The sequence below is a fragment of the Panthera uncia genome, chromosome E1 (genome assembly GCF_023721935.1).
Source record: "Panthera uncia isolate 11264 chromosome E1, Puncia_PCG_1.0, whole genome shotgun sequence".
NCBI lineage: Eukaryota > Metazoa > Chordata > Mammalia > Carnivora > Felidae > Panthera > Panthera uncia.
The window spans coordinates 47,028,786-47,045,473 of record NC_064814.1 but is presented as its reverse complement, the minus strand read 5'-3'; the positions used below and the strand labels follow the sequence as shown (position 1 = coordinate 47,045,473).

The 16,688-nt window shown below is 50.3% G+C and overlaps 1 protein-coding gene across 5 annotated transcripts in view; it reads left to right on the top strand.

Annotated features, from left to right (window-relative positions):
* The first annotated feature begins 4,902 nt into the window (after positions 1-4,902).
* Positions 4,903-16,688, top strand: part of FLCN (folliculin) — a 31,370-nt gene continuing 19,584 nt past the window's right edge. For 3 of the 5 annotated variants that reach the window (XR_007459362.1, XM_049638001.1, XM_049637997.1), the window contains exons 1-7: positions 4,940-5,766; positions 7,861-7,975; positions 10,042-10,314; positions 11,592-11,738; positions 12,836-13,057; positions 14,484-14,644; positions 16,581-16,672. Coding sequence is in view for 4 of the 5 variants with exons in the window: in XM_049638001.1 (XP_049493958.1) it covers positions 10,066-10,314; positions 11,592-11,738; positions 12,836-13,057; positions 14,484-14,644; positions 16,581-16,672 (871 nt within the window). In the remaining variant the exon portion in view is untranslated. The other 2 variants (XM_049637999.1, XM_049638000.1) reach the window with 2 other exon arrangements.

The following is a 16,688-nucleotide window of genomic DNA, read 5'->3' as shown; positions in this document are numbered from 1 at the left end:
TTTTTTGAGGAATTTTCAAGTTTCGTGTTTTCATGGTGATATCAGATGTTAATAAATACTCTGGATTAATGAGAACGATTGCCCTCAGATTTCAGTACCTGCTTCATGTATTTGTTTCTATGTTTCTATTTCCTGCAGTTACTACCTTGGTGAGACATTTTCCCCCTTTCTCCAATAGGTGCCAAGTAAACCACCCAAAGGGACAACATTTAGCTTTTCATACAGGCTTTCTTAAATGTGTGTGCTTGATCTGAGTGACCTGAGATTTGGGAGCTTGTAGTAGAAGGTATTATTCAAAGAAACCTCTGGTTGCACGTTTTTGTACGGTAGATGTTTTCCGAGCCCAATAATGGTAGCGATGAGCAATAAAGTGGGGGAGGAGGGCGTTCTGCCTTGGATGGACGGCACCTCCTTTGTTTAGCAAATTGAAACTCGAAACAAAGCTAGGTGATAGTACTGTAACCGATGCCTTAGTAACAGTAATGCCTTGCGGTCTAATCAGGGACAAATACTTGCACTTTTCTAACAGTTTGACAGAGGGGAAAGTTAAGTCTTGGGTTTTGAGGTGTGCTGAATCCTTGGTGTGCATTGGTGGACCTTGTTCAAGTTCCCTCCTCTGTTTATGCCAATGGTCAGAATGGTATTCTGATTCTCTCCCACTGCTTGCTTTACAGAGACAGAGTTTTGGGTTTGTAAGTTCTGAGTTTCTGGGTTTGCGACTTGAAATGGTAACCAATTTGTAGAAGAAAACATTATTTGCACGCAAGTCTGAGAAGTGGCGAAAGGCCCAGAGAAAATAAATGACGGCAAATCAGGTATTTATGAATAAGAAAAATCAAGGGTATCCTTTTAAGGCCGTTGAACCAACGATGGTAAACAGAGACAAACTCCTATCTGCATCCTTTCCTAAAATCAGAAGTTGAGACAAGAGAATTTCTGTTAATTGTAAAAGGCATTTCACAAGCCTGGATCCATAATGACCTGGTAAAGTTTATCAGACATAAAGAAGCCACTTGGCATTTAATATTTAACCAGCAGCTAGTATTAGGTTAAAACACAAGAAGCTAATCAGTTGAATTCTGAGGGGAAGGGTTTCTTAAAAGGTTTCTGAAAGTGCTATGGTTAAAAAAAAATGCTAAATTGGGGCGCCTGGGTGGCTCAGTCGGTTAAGCGTCCGACTTTGGCTCAGGTCACCATCTCGCGGTATGTGAGTTCGAGCCCCGCGTCCGGCTCTGTGCTGACTGCTCAGAGCCTGGAGCCTGTTTCAGATTCTGTGTCTCCCTCTCTCTCTGACCCTCCCCCGTTCATGCTCTGTCTCTCTCTGTCTCAAAAATAAATAAATGTTAAAAAAAAAAATTTTTTTTTGAAAAATGCTAAATTAACATTAGCAGCGTTTTTTTTTAAGAGAAAATATTATACTATTAATAGTTCTTGCAACTAGCTGGACACCTTATATGCAGAGTTAATTGTCTAATAACCTAAAACTTCAAACTGACTTAGAGGCTTTGCATGAGTTCCACCTTCAGAACTCACTGTTCGCAGCCTCTCGACAGCCCCCCAAACTTAAACACCTCTGAGAACACAGAAAGTTACTTTAGATGTTGGACGAAAGGAAAGCTTAGATTATTTTTATAACAGAGAATCTATTGTAATACCCTTAAAATAATGGGATGTGGTTAAAAATATTAGATATAATTGCTTACAAATGAAACACACTTCTTCCTGAAACTGAAAACTGATTCAGGGACATGGTGGTTTGACTCATAAGGCCCAACTGTGTTGTATAGCCATATAAGACCGTATGTTGGTAAGGGCATACCTAAAAACCTCTATGAGGAATTTCACAGTGAGAATTTGTTCAGTGGTCTTGGCAACTTGTGTCCCTAAAGCACTCCATCAGTCTGGATGATGAGCTGGTCAATACCTAGTCAGTCAAGCCTTTTGATTAGTAGTAGGAAGGCAGAAAAGCATCAAGAAATCTTCAGTTCTGATTGAGCCCATTTCACTGGTGGGAAAACACGTTCTGGACCGTAAATGCCAGGACCCAGGAAGAGGGGCAGAGGGAGAGAGAGAATCTTAAGCTCCACGCTGAGTGCGGAGCCTGACGTGGCGCCCAGTCCCATGACCCCAGAATTATGACCTGAGCCAAAATCGAAAGTTGGACCCTTAACTGACTGAACCACTCAGGCACCCCCATAAAATTCTTATTATGGGATAGAAGCTTTGAGTTTAGCATGGTATTTCATTTCGTTGAACATTGTGGGGCATTATTGCCTGCTTTGCTTTCTCACTGATAATGTGGACTACATTTTCTGGCTTCCAAGATGTCTCTTTCAACTGAATGTCCTTGAAAGTTTATACGGTGCGGCAGCATAGTTTAATTAATCTTTGGTACAATTCATCGAGGCAAGGAATTGGCATGTAGTTCTTACTTTTAAACAGATTTATAGGTTTGAGAAAGCACCTCCAGAAGATGTAGGCGGTGGTTCCGGAAAGGATACTTAATGACACAAATGGCATCCAGCTGTAGTCGAATGCACACTGAATTGCATTGAAAATGGCAGCGGTTGAATAAACTGCCCTCCACTTGGCACAGTCATTAGCCTATCATTATGAAAATAAGGATAATCTGAGCTAGGTGGTGTCCTCCACTAACAAATCGAGGAAGTTAATTCTTCAAATCAATTACAATACAGGAACAGATATTTGTTGTTTCTTGGCTTAAAACCTATCTAACCAATGTCAGTTTCAAGAATAGCTACCACTAAGAGAAAAAATGGGAAAAAAACCCAAAGATTACCAAAAAAAGGAAAAAAAAAAGAAGCATTTTCCTGGCTTTCTTGAAACAATACAATATGCAAGCAGCTTATATATATGATGTACATATATATATAATATATAATATGTAATATATATATTAATCTTGTAAAATAAAAATAGTCACAGTGACTGAAATTTTTGGAAAGGATTGTAAATTACTTCCTTATAGTGTGGAAGTCAGTTAATCAGATTTGTATTTAGCATTGCTGCTATGGTAATTTTTCAGGGTAAATCCTGTTCACTTTGACAAATGTTGGCAACGATGTTTTTCTTTTAGAAATTGGAAAGGCACAGTCACATGAGGTGGCTGCAAACATTTCTTGCATCTTTCCACTAAGGCTTTCAAAGAATTCTGCAAACTCAATAAAATTCAAGTATCTGAAATTAAAAAAAAATTTTTTACATTTATTTATTTATTGTTGAGAGACAGAGACAGCACAAGTGGGGGATGGGCAGAGAGAGAAGGAGACACAGAATCCCAAGCAGGCTCCAGGCTCCGAGCTGTCAGCACAGAGCCTGATGCGGGGCTCGAACGCACAAACTGTGAGATCACGACCTGTGCCAAAGTCGGCCGCTCAACCAACTGAGCCACCCAGGCACCCCTGAATTAAAAAAAAAAAAAAAAAAAAAAAAAATTATGTTTATTATTTTTGAGAGAGAGAGTGAGTGGGGGAGGAACAGAGAAAGGGGGACAGAAATCAAAGCAGGCTCCAAGCTTAACCAACTGAGCCACCCAGGCACTCCTCAAGTATCTGAATTGTTGATGGCAAAAATAAAAAACAGAATTCCAAATCAGTATAGCCTTGTGGGTTTTCTGTTATTTCCCTCAAAAATTATCTTGTGACTTACTAGCCAATATATTCAGTTTGTGCTGTTCAGTATCAAGAGGAACTGGAGCGGTAGGACAAGTAAACATATAAAGGCAATGCCTAACCTCCTAACTCCCATAGTCCTTCATCTTTTATCACACCACTAAAAGAAGACAGAAAACAAATTGTAATTTTGTCTCTGTCTTCTAACGTGGAAATTCAAAGAGAGAAAGAAATGACCCGGTTATTTGAAATAACACAACCACCTACTTCTACTTCAAAATGGTTCAGGCTTTTTCCCCAACACTTGAGACAACCGCCCTCTGGACACCCCCGGCGGCAGTCACAGGGACCAGGATTCCGCCATAAGGCGCCCAGAGAGGTCGGCGGTCTTTGGACCGGCCCGGACACAAGGTGGCAGCACCATCTCTCTCGGAGGTCAAACCGAATTTCCTGCGGTTCAGGGTGTGATTCACATCCCTCTAGCTGTTCACTTTAAGGACCGACGGGACACCTTGCACTGATGGCCTTAAAATTAATCTTTGAGTAGACAGGCTCAATAACAGGCACCCGGGTCTTAAAGATATATATTGCTTAATAATTGACTCATATTTTTAAAAAGCCTGGATGAATTATAGTTCGGGTAGGTGAGTGGGTCACGCACATGCGCACTCAAGCCGCACTCCACCTCCAGTTACCGAACCGGCCACAGCACAGCGTCGCGCTCTTGCCCACGGTCATGTGACGGCCACCTCCCGGCCACCTGCCCGCACGTCCCACCGAAGACGGGGTCCGTCGGCAATTTGATAAAAGCCGCAGGTGACACTATGAGACATTACCCCGCTCTAACGTCAGACATTCTCTTTCATTTTCTCTTCGGTGTGGACCGGGAGTACTATACTCAGCTGGCTATATTTTTCCTCAAATCTCTTTTGAAAATGTTTTTTAATTTTAATCATCCTCCCCTCCCTCCCCCCGTAGTTTCCTCCCTTCGCCGGGCCGGCGCGGCTGAAACCATTCCGTACTTCTCGGTGGGGGGAGGCGCGGAAGCCTGGCGGCGAAAGACGGGGGTGTCGGGCAGCCGCGTCGGGTTCAGCTCAGAGCTCGCGTGGCCGGGCTCGCGCGGTCTTCCCGAGGGTGCGGGCTGGGTAAGGCCCCGCTCGCGTCGCGGTGCAGAGGCGCCCTCGGCCGGCCCGCACGCCCCCCCCCCTGCGGGGGTGGGCGGATGGTCCGGCCCGGCCGAGTCACGCGCCTCGGGCTGGGCGCCGCGGCTGCAGCGGCTGCAGCGGCTGCTGGTGAGTGAGGCGGCCGGGGTCCGAACCGAGGCTTCCCCTGCCGGCCGGGAGGCGCGGGGACGGGCGGGTGTCCCCGGGGGCCGACGAGCTCGAGCAGGGGCGCAGGGCGGGTCCTGTGAGGAAGACGCCGTCAGGTGCGCCGCGGCCCGGGCGCCGGAGCTGGGCTCGGAGCTCTCTCCGCCCCCTGGAATTCAGCCCCGCCGCGGCCCCCGGGGCGACCCGGGCCCCGACCGCCCTTGCGGGAGCGAGCCCCGGAGCGGTCCCCTGGCTTGTCCAGGCAGTTCGAAGAGGGGCTGTCGGGGCTGCTTCGTGGAACTTGAAGGGAGCCTGGCTTCCGGGAGGAGGGTGGTGGCGGCGGCGGGAGGGAGTCCCTGGGGGCGGGGAAGGGGAATGGGTCCGCGCCTGTGGGCCTTGGAGAAGCCTGACCGCCTTGGGGTTAGCTGCGGGGACCCAGCCGGGCTCTGAGTTGCTGTGCGGTGTTAGTGATCGGCGTGGCCGGGGGCCAGAGTGGAAGGGGTTGCAGAGAACCTGAGGTGTGGATGGAGGCGGGGCGGGGTGGGGGGCAAATCCACGAACCGTAAAGGGATGGGGAACGTGACCTGGGTGCAGACCCCATCAGCGTCGTCGGTTTATTCCCCAACGTTAGAGGTGCTGCCGGGAGACTGCACTCTTGGCATCCCTCCCACCCAGGTTTTGCCTGCCTTCTGGTTTAGGGAAGAGGGTGTGTGTCAAAATTCTTTTTTCCTCAGGCTGGCGTTCTGAGGCGGGCACTCTGATGAGCCGATAGGCCTAGAAGGATGGTAGAAGAGCACATTTCCCTCCAGTTTGGTGGGTATTGTTAGGTGCGTCCTCGTCACCTGGGAAAAATGTTTCCCCAAGACTTGGCTCATTGTGCGTTGAGGTCCCAGCTATTGGAGGCAGAGGGCAAGGGTTTGCTGAGAGGAGGTACTGGTTCTCCAGCCCGTGGTGTCCCGCCAGAGTGGCCCTAGGGGCTCCGTGTCACAGCAGAGAAAGTGCTGGAGGCATTGGGTTACCAACATTGTTATGAAGAGATTGGGAAATAGCGGCAGGTGACTGTGTGTGCCCTACTGGTGTCACACATGAGGACACTTTGTAAACCAAAAACGAGGTGAAGGCAGTGGGAATAGGAAAGCCACCATGGTGTGACTGCGCTTGAGCTGGAAGTAATGCCCTGTGGGACTTTTCACGTTGCGCCTGCCGAGATCCAGCTGCTGATCCAGCTGCTGACCCGGTGAGACTCCCCTGTGGGAGACTAGGTGGAGAAGCCGCAGGGGATTCTGATGGTCATTACTGGCCAAGAGCTACTGTGATACTGGATTTCTTTGCAAAGCCCTCTGTGATCCTCTGCGGTCCTATGAGAAGACCACAGAAAGTGGGGAGGAAATAGGCCCAGGGCCAGCCTCAGCCACTGGGGGAGGGGGGCCGTGGGAAGGGCCCTGCCTCCTCCAGTTGTTTGGGTTCTTTCTTGGAATATAAAGTCGAAGAGATTTGGCCAGGGTGGGGTGTGAGCGCGTGTGCAGATTTCTGCCTCCTTGGATTCCGGAAGGCTGGCTGGAAGCGAAGAACTGTTAGGCATACTCAAGCCAGGTGGTTTTCTTCAGTAAACATCTGATGGAGATTGGAATTGGAGAATGAATAGAGAACTGACCTCCTGCTACTCAGAGTTCTGATGCCGCGTGCAGCGGTTAACCTGAGAGGTGGGGGTTCCTCTGTTTCTCAGCTTTAGGGTGGTGCCAGATGAGGATAAATAAGATATTGGGCATCACCTGGCAGGTAAGAGCTGGAGACAGGCTTTTTCTGTGTGACTTCAGAGCCAAGTGGTACCTCCCTGTCTTCCACTGGCTGCCTGGCACCATGGTACTCCTGATCGGAAGAGTCAGAAGTCTTGTCCTCTTGTCCGACAGGACTGCTTTTCTTTCTTTCTTTTTTTTTTTTTTATTTAAAAATAATTTTTTTTTCAACATTTTTTTATTTTTGAGACAGAGACAGAGCATGAACAGGGGAGGGGCAGAGAGAGAGGGAGACACAGAATCTGAAACAGGCTCCAGGCTCTGAGCGGTCAGCACAGAGCCCGACGCGGGGCTCGAACCCACGGGCAGTGAGATCATGACCTGAGCCGAAGTCGGACACCCGACCGACCGAGCCACCCAGGTGCCCCCAGGACTGCTTTTCTTTAAAAAAACAAAACAAGGGGGTGCCTGGGTGGCTCTGTCCGTTAAGCGCCTGACTTCAGCTCAGGTCTTGATCTCACGATTCGTGAGTTCGAGCCCCGCGTCGGGCTCTGTGCTGACAGCTCAGAGCCTGGAGTCTGTTTCAGTTTCTGTGTCTCCCTCTCTCTCTGCCCCCCCACCCCCGCTTGACTCTATCTCTTTCTTAAAAATAAATAAACATGAAAAAATAAAAACAAAATAAAAACCAAAAAACTATTAGTGACAGTAACCCAGGCTGACCATGGGTGCTGGGAAGTAGCTTAGCAACATCATCTCTGATCTTTCCTTTCCATTCGAGGAAGAGAGAAACTTGTAGGTCTAAGGTCTGAAGGGTTGAACTGGCATGGTGTGAGTGCTGCCTAGCAGTCCCTTTGTAACCAAGGGTAGGAAGGATGAGGACCTTATATTTTTAAATATTTTGTATTTTTAAAAAGACATGTCTCTATCTAAAGAAATCCTTTACGAAATATTCCTGTAGAGGTGTAAAAGTTCAGCTCACATTTTGGCTGCAAAGCCAGCTTGCTGTCCGCTGCTGCTCAAAAGGCAAGAGGCCCGCGAAGCCATTCAGCGCCCTGGGCAGCCCCACGTCTTCTTCTGTGATGTTCTGATTTTAAGTCGGCGGTAACTGCTTGCTTTTTGTGTATCACTAAGTCAGTTGCTCTTAGAATTCACTCTAGTTTTTTTTTTTTTTTTTTTCTTCACTAGAAAACGTCAGGTCTTAGAGCTGAAGTATGGCCGCCCTGCCTGACTCATCTGGAAATGGCCTTGCACGCTGTTGTGTAGGCGGGACGGTGGACGTGTGACTTTGCTGAGTATAAAGGTTCGTGTGGATGCTCTACACGTCGGGTGAAGCTTAGCCAAGTGCTGCTTTCGTGCGAATGTTTTGCTGGAAGGAACCTTATTTCTCTTCCCTTTTATGTCCCTCAAGGAAGATGTGGCCTCTTTTTCTGGGGTTAATGCCTCTGCCTTTGGGTCTTAATACTAATTTTCTGAGGTTCTTACTCTGTCAGTGGTCACCTCACCACCCCTTTCACAATGGATTCTTAAACCATCATTGTCCTTAATCTCACCAGAATGAGCCTGGTGGAACCCCTGTTTAAATTTGGCTTACTTGGGTCTCGTGCCACTAGGCTCTCAGACTGCTGTTCCCATGGTTGTGCTCTTGAACCTCTCCTGCCCATAGAGATCCTCAATGAGTTCTCCGCTTCCTGTGGCAGCAACTGCCCCCTTGTTACGGGCAGCTCCCAAATCCCCTGTCCAGTATTTTAATGTGGTGCCTACTGTGCGTGTCAGGAACTGTTGTAGATACGACCTCAGGCTGACTCCTGTCGCCACTTAGGGAACGTTTGTACAGGGGAAGCGCAGTGCAGAGGAGGGGAGAGGGAGGCAGTGGGAGTGAGCGAGTGTTCTGGGGTGCTGGTTCGGGAGGCCTCTCAGCAGGGATGTGCCGGGCAGAACGAAATGGTGAGGATGGGGAGTCGGGTAGAGGTCTGTGGAGTGGCTCTGGGCTCCCAGACAGCGCGGTCTGGAATCTCCACGCGGCTCTCAGGGTTTTCCAGCTACGTGTCCTGCTGTCTCTCTAACCCTGTCTCCTCTCCCACTGCCCACCTCCCTCCGGGAGGTGCCCCAGCTCTCCCTACGTGCCAGGCACGTAATCCCCGTCTGATCCCCATGGCTGACTCACATCAGCCCAGCTGATCTTCTCTCCAGTTTCCCACTGTAACATTCGAGCTCCGGCCCCTCCCTCAGGGACAGGGGCAGGGCAGGGGCAGTAGTTGTCGTGGCAGCTGAGAGATTGTCTGCGAGATGCCAGCTGGGTGGCAGACTAAGCGAGCTGGCTGGAGAAGGGAGGCTGCTGGGAGGACGCAGTGACGGACACACCACATGGGGTTTTGAGGACCCTGTCACCCAGGACTTGCTCACCGCCCCCCATGCATGTTCGCACTGGGACTGCCACTTTGTCTCCCTGGGTTCAGCTTCCTGGGCAGGTGCCTCTGACTGGCCAAGCCTTGGTCATGCCCATGCGGGGGGATGAGGACAGAGGATGTCTCGCCTTCTTCGGCTCCGTAATGGGGGAGGGGGTCCCCAAAGAGAAGAGGGTTTAGATCCTGGCCACTGGCCACTATGCTCCTTTACCGTACTTTTCATCAGAACCTATCAAAGGCTCTCCAATCTGTAGATAATTCCGGTCTTTACTAAGGCCTAGAAGGCTTCCTAAAATCCACCTCCTCCTCATCTTCTGCCTTCATCACCCATCTCTGTAGACAGACCCCTAGTCCTGCCCCCTCCGCCTCCACGGCTCCCTTCAGCTCTCACTCCACGAGCCCTTGTGTCCAAAACCGCATATCACCTCTCCAGCACTTCTCTGCCCTGGCCTTGCCGTACTTTCCTTCCCAAGGCTGGCACCGTAGGAGAGCAAGCAGTCTGTCATGTGTCCCTTCCCTCCTAGGGGTAAGCTCCGTGAGGGCGGTGGCCTGTCACCCAGCACAACTGCCGTTGATTGAATACATTGAAAAAGTGTCTCCTCCAAACCCCACTGTTACTTATTTGTGTCACGTTTGCCCCATCGTCACTCACACATGTGTTCTCTTCCGTGCTGTCTACCCTGTAGCCCTGTCACAGCTGTAACTGAAGGCTTTTCTGTGTGATCCTTGAATTACATCCTCCTTCCTCTGTTGTGACTCCTGGTCAGCACGGACCGAGGACGTGGTTTTTCCCGTACACCTGACACGGTGCTGGGTGGGTGACCCGCCTCTGCTGGCCAGGAAGCCTGTCGGTGGTGTCTCCCCAGTGCCTGTGCTCCAGAGGAGTTGGCAGGTTCTGTAGCGTGAACACAGGCTGGGCGCTGATGTTGTTTCCTCTCTTCCCCACCCCCCATACACCCAGGCCCCCTTCTGTCTCCAGGACACCATGAACGCCATCGTCGCTCTCTGTCACTTCTGTGAGCTCCACGGCCCCCGCACTCTCTTTTGCACCGAAGTTCTGCACGCCCCACTTCCTCAGGGGGCTGGGAATGGGGACAGCCCTGGGCAGGGCGAACAGGCCGAGGAGGAGGAAGGTGGCATTCAGATGAGTAGTCGGATCCGCGCTCACAGCCCGGCGGAAGGGGCCAGCGCGGAGTCCAGCAGCCCGGGGCCCAAAAAGTCAGACATGTGCGAGGCAAGTGTCTCTCAGGGTGTTGGAGTCGTTTCTTTCTCAACAGGGACTCATGCTGTGTATTTGACCTCCTGGAGAGTGGGCAGGACACCGTGTGGGACTAAGAGCAGTGGACGTGACCTCGCGGGAAGGTGTGAGCACGGACCGTTCTTTGTGGGCCCTGTGGAATATGCTTGCTTCTTCTCATGTCCTTTTAGTTCTTTCCCTTCACCCCAGCGTTCGCTTTTTCAGCCCTCCCCTCCGCTGCTCATGACTGCGTGCCAGCCCATCGTAGGCTCCGCTTCCTTCAGTCCAGTGCTCTCGGGAAGTTGTCTCGTGGGGTCCTGGCTGTTACTTCTGGTGTCATTTTGTGAGCCCTGGGGAATGAGGTTTAAGTTCCCTCAACAGGCTGCTGCTTTGAGTGACAGCTCTAGGTCGGGACCTGAAACCAGAGGCAGTGTTAGACCTGTCACTGCAGTGTGAACAGGAGTCCAACTGCATGAGCTTGGTTCCACTGCGAAGCAGGTAGCATGCCCAGGATTGCTGTGTTTATTGCTGGAAACACCCGTGAGGAAGCAGAAGGTGGGGAGAGCCTCGCTGCTGTGAACAAGTCTGACAGCTGTGAAGGAGAAGGAAGGAAAGAGGAGGGCTGGGCAGACAGAGTCCTTGAGCTGGAATTGCCATGTCCTGCATCTCACGGGAGGGGCTTGCCTCCATACCCTCTTGTGCAGTCTCAGGGTCGGGAGAGCCTCCGGGATGCGTGATCTCGGCACCAAGGTGGTGGTGGCTCCGGAGGGGCAGCAGCTGGGGCCACCAGTCGATCTGCTCCACGGCACACGATCTGAGCTTGTGTTCTCAGGCTGCTGCAGCAGCTTGGAAGTCTGGCAACCTCCTGAGGCCTTCACTAAGTGGCTATGTCAGGACCAAGGACAGAGGCTGGCACATAGCATGTGAACCACTTTGCAGCCCCGAGCCTCAGCTTTGCCTTCAGTAAAATGGGGATTCTCACCGTAATTATCCCATAGGGCTGCGCTTTGGATTATATGAGATAATGTATGCAGAGCTGTTCATAATACCTGCTATGTAAGTGCTCAGATTAGACCTCTTATTCACACTCTTGATGATCTTTGTGATCTCTCTGTCCTGGTTTTCCTGTTCAGGAAACATTTGAGATCTTCAGATAAGTACTCTAGAAGCCAGCTATTTTTATATGAAAATAGATGGAGTCTTTTGTTCCCATGTGCACAAGAAAGTTTGTTACCTGCTTCCTAATTGGTTCTCTTTTCCTTCGGGGGGGGCAGGGCTGCCGGTCACTTGCTGCAGGCCATCCTGGGTATATCAGCCATGATAAAGAGACCTCGATTAAATATGTCAGTCACCAGCACCCCAACCACCCCCAGCTCTTCAGCATTGTTCGCCAGGCCTGTGTGCGGAGCTTGAGCTGTGAGGTGAGCACCATGACTCAGGGGGCACTCTGGGGATATCACACACATCTAAGGTGCCCCGAACAAGTTCAGTACTGGTTACAGTGAGGAAGACAGAGTCCTGCCCTGAAGAGGACGTGGATCAGTGAGTAGGAGCACGGAGCAGCCCCAGGTCTCTAGAACGCCAGAATAGGTTGGGATGGACCCCAGTTTTCTAAATGGTTGCTAGCTTATAATTTCAAGCACCAGACTTCTGTTATCTGTTCACTCTTGGTGAATATATTTCTAAGATATTAAGTATTTCTAGGATATTTCATTTACCATATCAGATATCACTTTTTTATTGTCTCTGTCATCATTACAAGCCTTAGTGGTCACCGTGTGCTCTTAGAACCTGCTGAAGGGTAAATCAGTTTGTTCCTTAACTATACCCCGCTGCTGTTTTGATTTCAAGTCTTAGTTCACGTCTTTTGATTTCAAGTTCTTAGTCTATGTTTGTATCTGTCACGAATTCATAATCCCAGTTGTAAAATTTCCCTTTTCCATACTGACTTGAGCAGACACACTGAGCGCCTCTCTCTGTTTTCACTTGACGGTTGCTGTGTGCCTGCCTTCAGCTCGTTCCCTCTTTTTGATTTCCTGTTGGCTAATCTGCTAGAAGCAGATGGTTGTGCCAGATAGAATTGTGTATAAAGTAAGAGTGAGTATGTCATGAGGGAGACCTAACTTTTCTCCTATAAATGAAGTATGCAGGTTTCATTGAATGGACCCTACGATGACTATTTTGACCTTCCCCAGTATATTCCAGATGAGTGACAGTTGGAAATTTGAGTCTGGAGTATTTACAGTATTTGAATAGGAGTTATTTATGGCTCAAGGTAGAAAAAAGTCCTGAACCTACTTGCCCTTGCAATCCATGATAACGAACGTGATCTTTAGACAGTTTGATCCCAGGAGCAGATGAAAGCAGTTTTCCTGTCTTGGCCCCCACCTTTCCCACTCTTCCTATGACAGATGCTAGTTTATTAGGCCAGAGAGATAAGTCTGAGGAGGAGGATTTGACTTTGTGTCACTAAAGCCAGCACAGGACTGTGTCCTGGAATGACTGCTGATTTTCACAGGTCTGCCCTGGCCGTGAAGGCCCCATCTTCTTTGGAGATGAGCAGCATGGTTTCGTGTTCAGCCACACTTTCTTCATCAAAGACAGCCTGGCCCGGGGCTTCCAGCGCTGGTACAGCATCATCGCCATCATGATGGACCGGATTTACCTCATCAACTCCTGGCCCTTCCTGCTTGGAAAGATCCGAGGGATCATTGACGAACTTCAGGGCAAAGCACTCAAGGTGACCCCACAGAAAGAGTGGGTGGCAGTGGGGGAGGAACTTCACGCCGAGGGGGGGGGGGGGGGTCAGAGCACGGGTGGATTTATGACCCCTAGGTCTTGGTGGCTGTTGCTCTGTCTGAATCTTCTGCCTTCAGACTCAGGGCTGGTGATGAGCCTCACCGTCAGTCCTGCTTGCTTTACTGGGCTCTCTGGAGTCCGCTGTTGTCCCAGTTCTCCTCCAGCTCTGGCTTCTTTACTGCGGTCGAATGCCCTGGTGTCTCCCTGGTGCCTGTGCTTCCTCTGACCTTCATTTCCGAAGACTGTCCATTAATCGTGTTGTAGACCCACCACCAGCGTAGGCCTCTAGCTGTGGCATCACGTCTCTCAGGATAGGCTGGGTCATGCTGTGGTAACAGACAGCCCCCAGACCTCGGTGGCTCAAAGTCACAGTTTGGTTTTTGTTCATGTTCTGTGTCCATGGCAGGGAAGTGGGATCTGCTTACTGCAGTCAGCCCAGCAGGCGGACCGCAGCCAAAGGGGAATGTTGCTCGTTTCTCTGCTGGAGGGGTAGATGGTGCTGGAGGGCCTTGTCTCTCTCCGTCATTGCCAGAACTGGGCATGAGCCCCCCCCCCCCCCCCTGCACCGGGTCCCTCCGTGGAAGCCTCCGTAGGCCTGGGACTGGAAATACTTGCAGAGCAACACTGATGACCACCCCCACACGTGCCACCCGAGTACTGTCAAGTGCCTAATGAGCGGGTTGTGGGAGAGGGACAGGAGGTCACTTACCCCATTCCTCTTCCTCGGGTGGCTTCTAATCAAGATGCGAAGCAAAACCATCCCGTTTGGAATTGTTAGGCTGGCGGCACTTTCTGTGCCCTTCAGAGGGGGACTGAGTTTTCAGGAGCAGGATCCAGGATGTTGGCTGTGAATGAGCTGGCTCTGGGTTTCTTGGCTGGTTTGGTTTGGTTAACAGGCTACCTCTTCCCAGGGCGTGTGGGTGGCTCATTCGGATCAGCGTCCGACTTTGGCTCAGGTCATGATCTCACAGACTGTGAGTTCGAGCCCTGTGTCGGGCTCTGTGCTGACAGCTCGGGGCCTGGAGCCTGCTTCAGATTTCGTGTCTCCCTCTGTCTTTGCCTCTCCCCCACTCACATTCTATCTCTCTCTCAAAAGTAAACATTAAAGGGGCGCCTGGGTGGCTCAGTCGGTTAAGCGGCCGACTTCGGCTCAGGTCACGATCTCACTGTCCGTGGGTTCGAGCCCCGCGTCGGGCTCTGTGCTGACGGCTCAGAGCCTGGAGCCTGTTTCAGATTCTGTGTCTCCCTCTCTCTGACCCACCCCCGTTCATGCTCTGTCTCTCTCTGTCTCAAAAATAAATAAACGTTAAAAAAAAAAAATTAAAAAAAAAAAAAAAAAAAGACTAACTCTTCCCTTTGCATTTCAGGTATTTGAAGCAGAGCAGTTCGGATGCCCACAGCGTGCCCAGAGGATGAACACGGCCTTTACGCCATTCCTGCACCAAAGGAATGGTAATGCCGCTCGTTCGCTGACCTCCTTGACAAGCGATGACAACTTGTGGGCGTGCCTGCACACCTCCTTTGCTTGGTAAGGAGATTTTCAGGTCTTTTAGCACCAGTTAGAATGGGTACAGTCACGGGTACAGTCATGGGTACAGTCACATAACCCATATAGTGGTTGGGTTATGCATGAATCTGGGGAGAAAGGTTGTTGGATGAGTTCCCCTCAGTGCCTCTCTGCTGTGTACTTGTTGGCAGGCACCGACCTGGGCTACAGTCCTCCTTTCCCTCCAGGCATCTTCCCCTGAGCGTGTGGAAGATTTACTTAGGTGGCACTCACTTCCCTGTGGTCTGTTGGTTTATTATTTAAAAAAAAATTTTTTTTTCAGTGTTTATTTTTGAGAGACAAAGAGTGAGCCGGGGAGGGGCAGAGAGAGAGACACAGAATCTGATGCAGGCTCCAGGCTCCAAGCTGTCAGCACAGAGCCCAACATGGGACTCAAACCCACGAACCGTGGGATCATGACCTGAGCTGAAGTCGGATGCTTAATCGACTGAGCCCAGGCGCCCCTATTTATTTAGTTTTTTAATTAATGTTTAAGAGAGAGAGAGAGAGAGCATGAGCAGGGGAGGGGCAGAGACAGAGAATGTCAAGCAGACTCCACACTATCAGTGCAGAGCCCTGCTCGGGGCTCAAACTCATGAACCTCGAGATCATGACCTGAGCCAAAACCAAGAGTTGGATGCTTTACTGGCTGAACCACCCAAACGCCCCTCCCCGTGATATGTTTAAAATGATGCTCCCATACCAAGAGCAGTGATCACCTCCCTTTTTTGTCTACAACAATAAACGTTTCTCTCACACAGCTCTGTGGGTCAGGAATTCGGGAGTGGCTTAGCTGAGTGGTTCTGGCTCAGCTTCTCAGGAGTTTATCGGTTGGGTCTGCAGTCATCTGGCAAGCTGGTGGTGCTGTGGGCATGGTCACGTCAAGCACCTGTTGTTTGTGAGGAGTGTGCCATTCGCTAACACCTGCCAAGTCAGGAGGAAAGGATTGCCTTTGAAAACCACCATAGTCTGGCCTCTGGCCTCAGATCGCTTCTGTTCCTTCCATTGCAAGATGTTCTCGCGAAAACTCCCAAACTCTTGTTCTTGTGCAGCAGCAGCCCCAGGTGTGGGGGCTCGTCGTCGAAATCAGGCCCAGGTACAGATGAGGCACCTAGAACGAAGATCTTTTAAGGTGGCCCCTGAGGACCTGTGACGTCAAGAGAAAGCATCTGTCTCCCCCACCCAATGTACAGTCATTTAGGGAGGTTTTCAGACAGACCCAAAATAGAATAAATAGTCTAATGAACTGCACACCCTCATCATCCAGCTGTAGTAGTTACAACATTTTACTGCTTTTTCTGTCTCCTCACTTTTTTCCGGAGTGTTTTCTTTTTTTTTTTTTTAATTGTTTTTCTTTTAACGTTTATTTCTTTTTGAGACAGGGAGAGACAGAGCATGAATGGGGTAGGGTCAGAGAGAGGGAGACACAGAATCTGAAACAGGCTCCAGGCTCTGAGCTGTCAGCACAGGGCCCGACGCGGGGCTCGAACTCACGGACCGCGAGATCGTGACCTGAGCCGAAGTCAGATGCTTAACTGACTGAACCACCCAGGCGCCCCCGGAGTTTTTTCTTAAAGCACGTTTTAGTTGTATCATTTCAAACATAGAGCCATTATCGAACAAAACTGACAAATTCCTTCGTATCATCCAGCCCAATCCATGTTCAGTTTTCCTGTTTTGCCTCAGAACTGACCGTTGAAGTGGGGTCGGGTCACCCCTCCACTTGCACATTGTTCTCTGTGCCTTTTGTTGGAGGACCTGGGTCACTTGTCCTGCAGAATTCTTGTTTTGGATTTGGCTCAATGTAACTGCAATGTGATCTTTTATAAACTAGTAGCCAGATCAAAAGGCTTGTCTGGCTTCAGGTTCCGTTTTTCTTCTGGCAAGAACCCTTCACAGATGGTGCTTTGTTCTCCAGGCTCCTGAAAGCGTGCGGCAGCCGGCTGACTGAGAAGCTCCTGGAGGGCGCCCCCACGGAGGACACCTTGGTCCAGATGGAGAAGCTTGCGGGTGAGCCGGGAGAGCC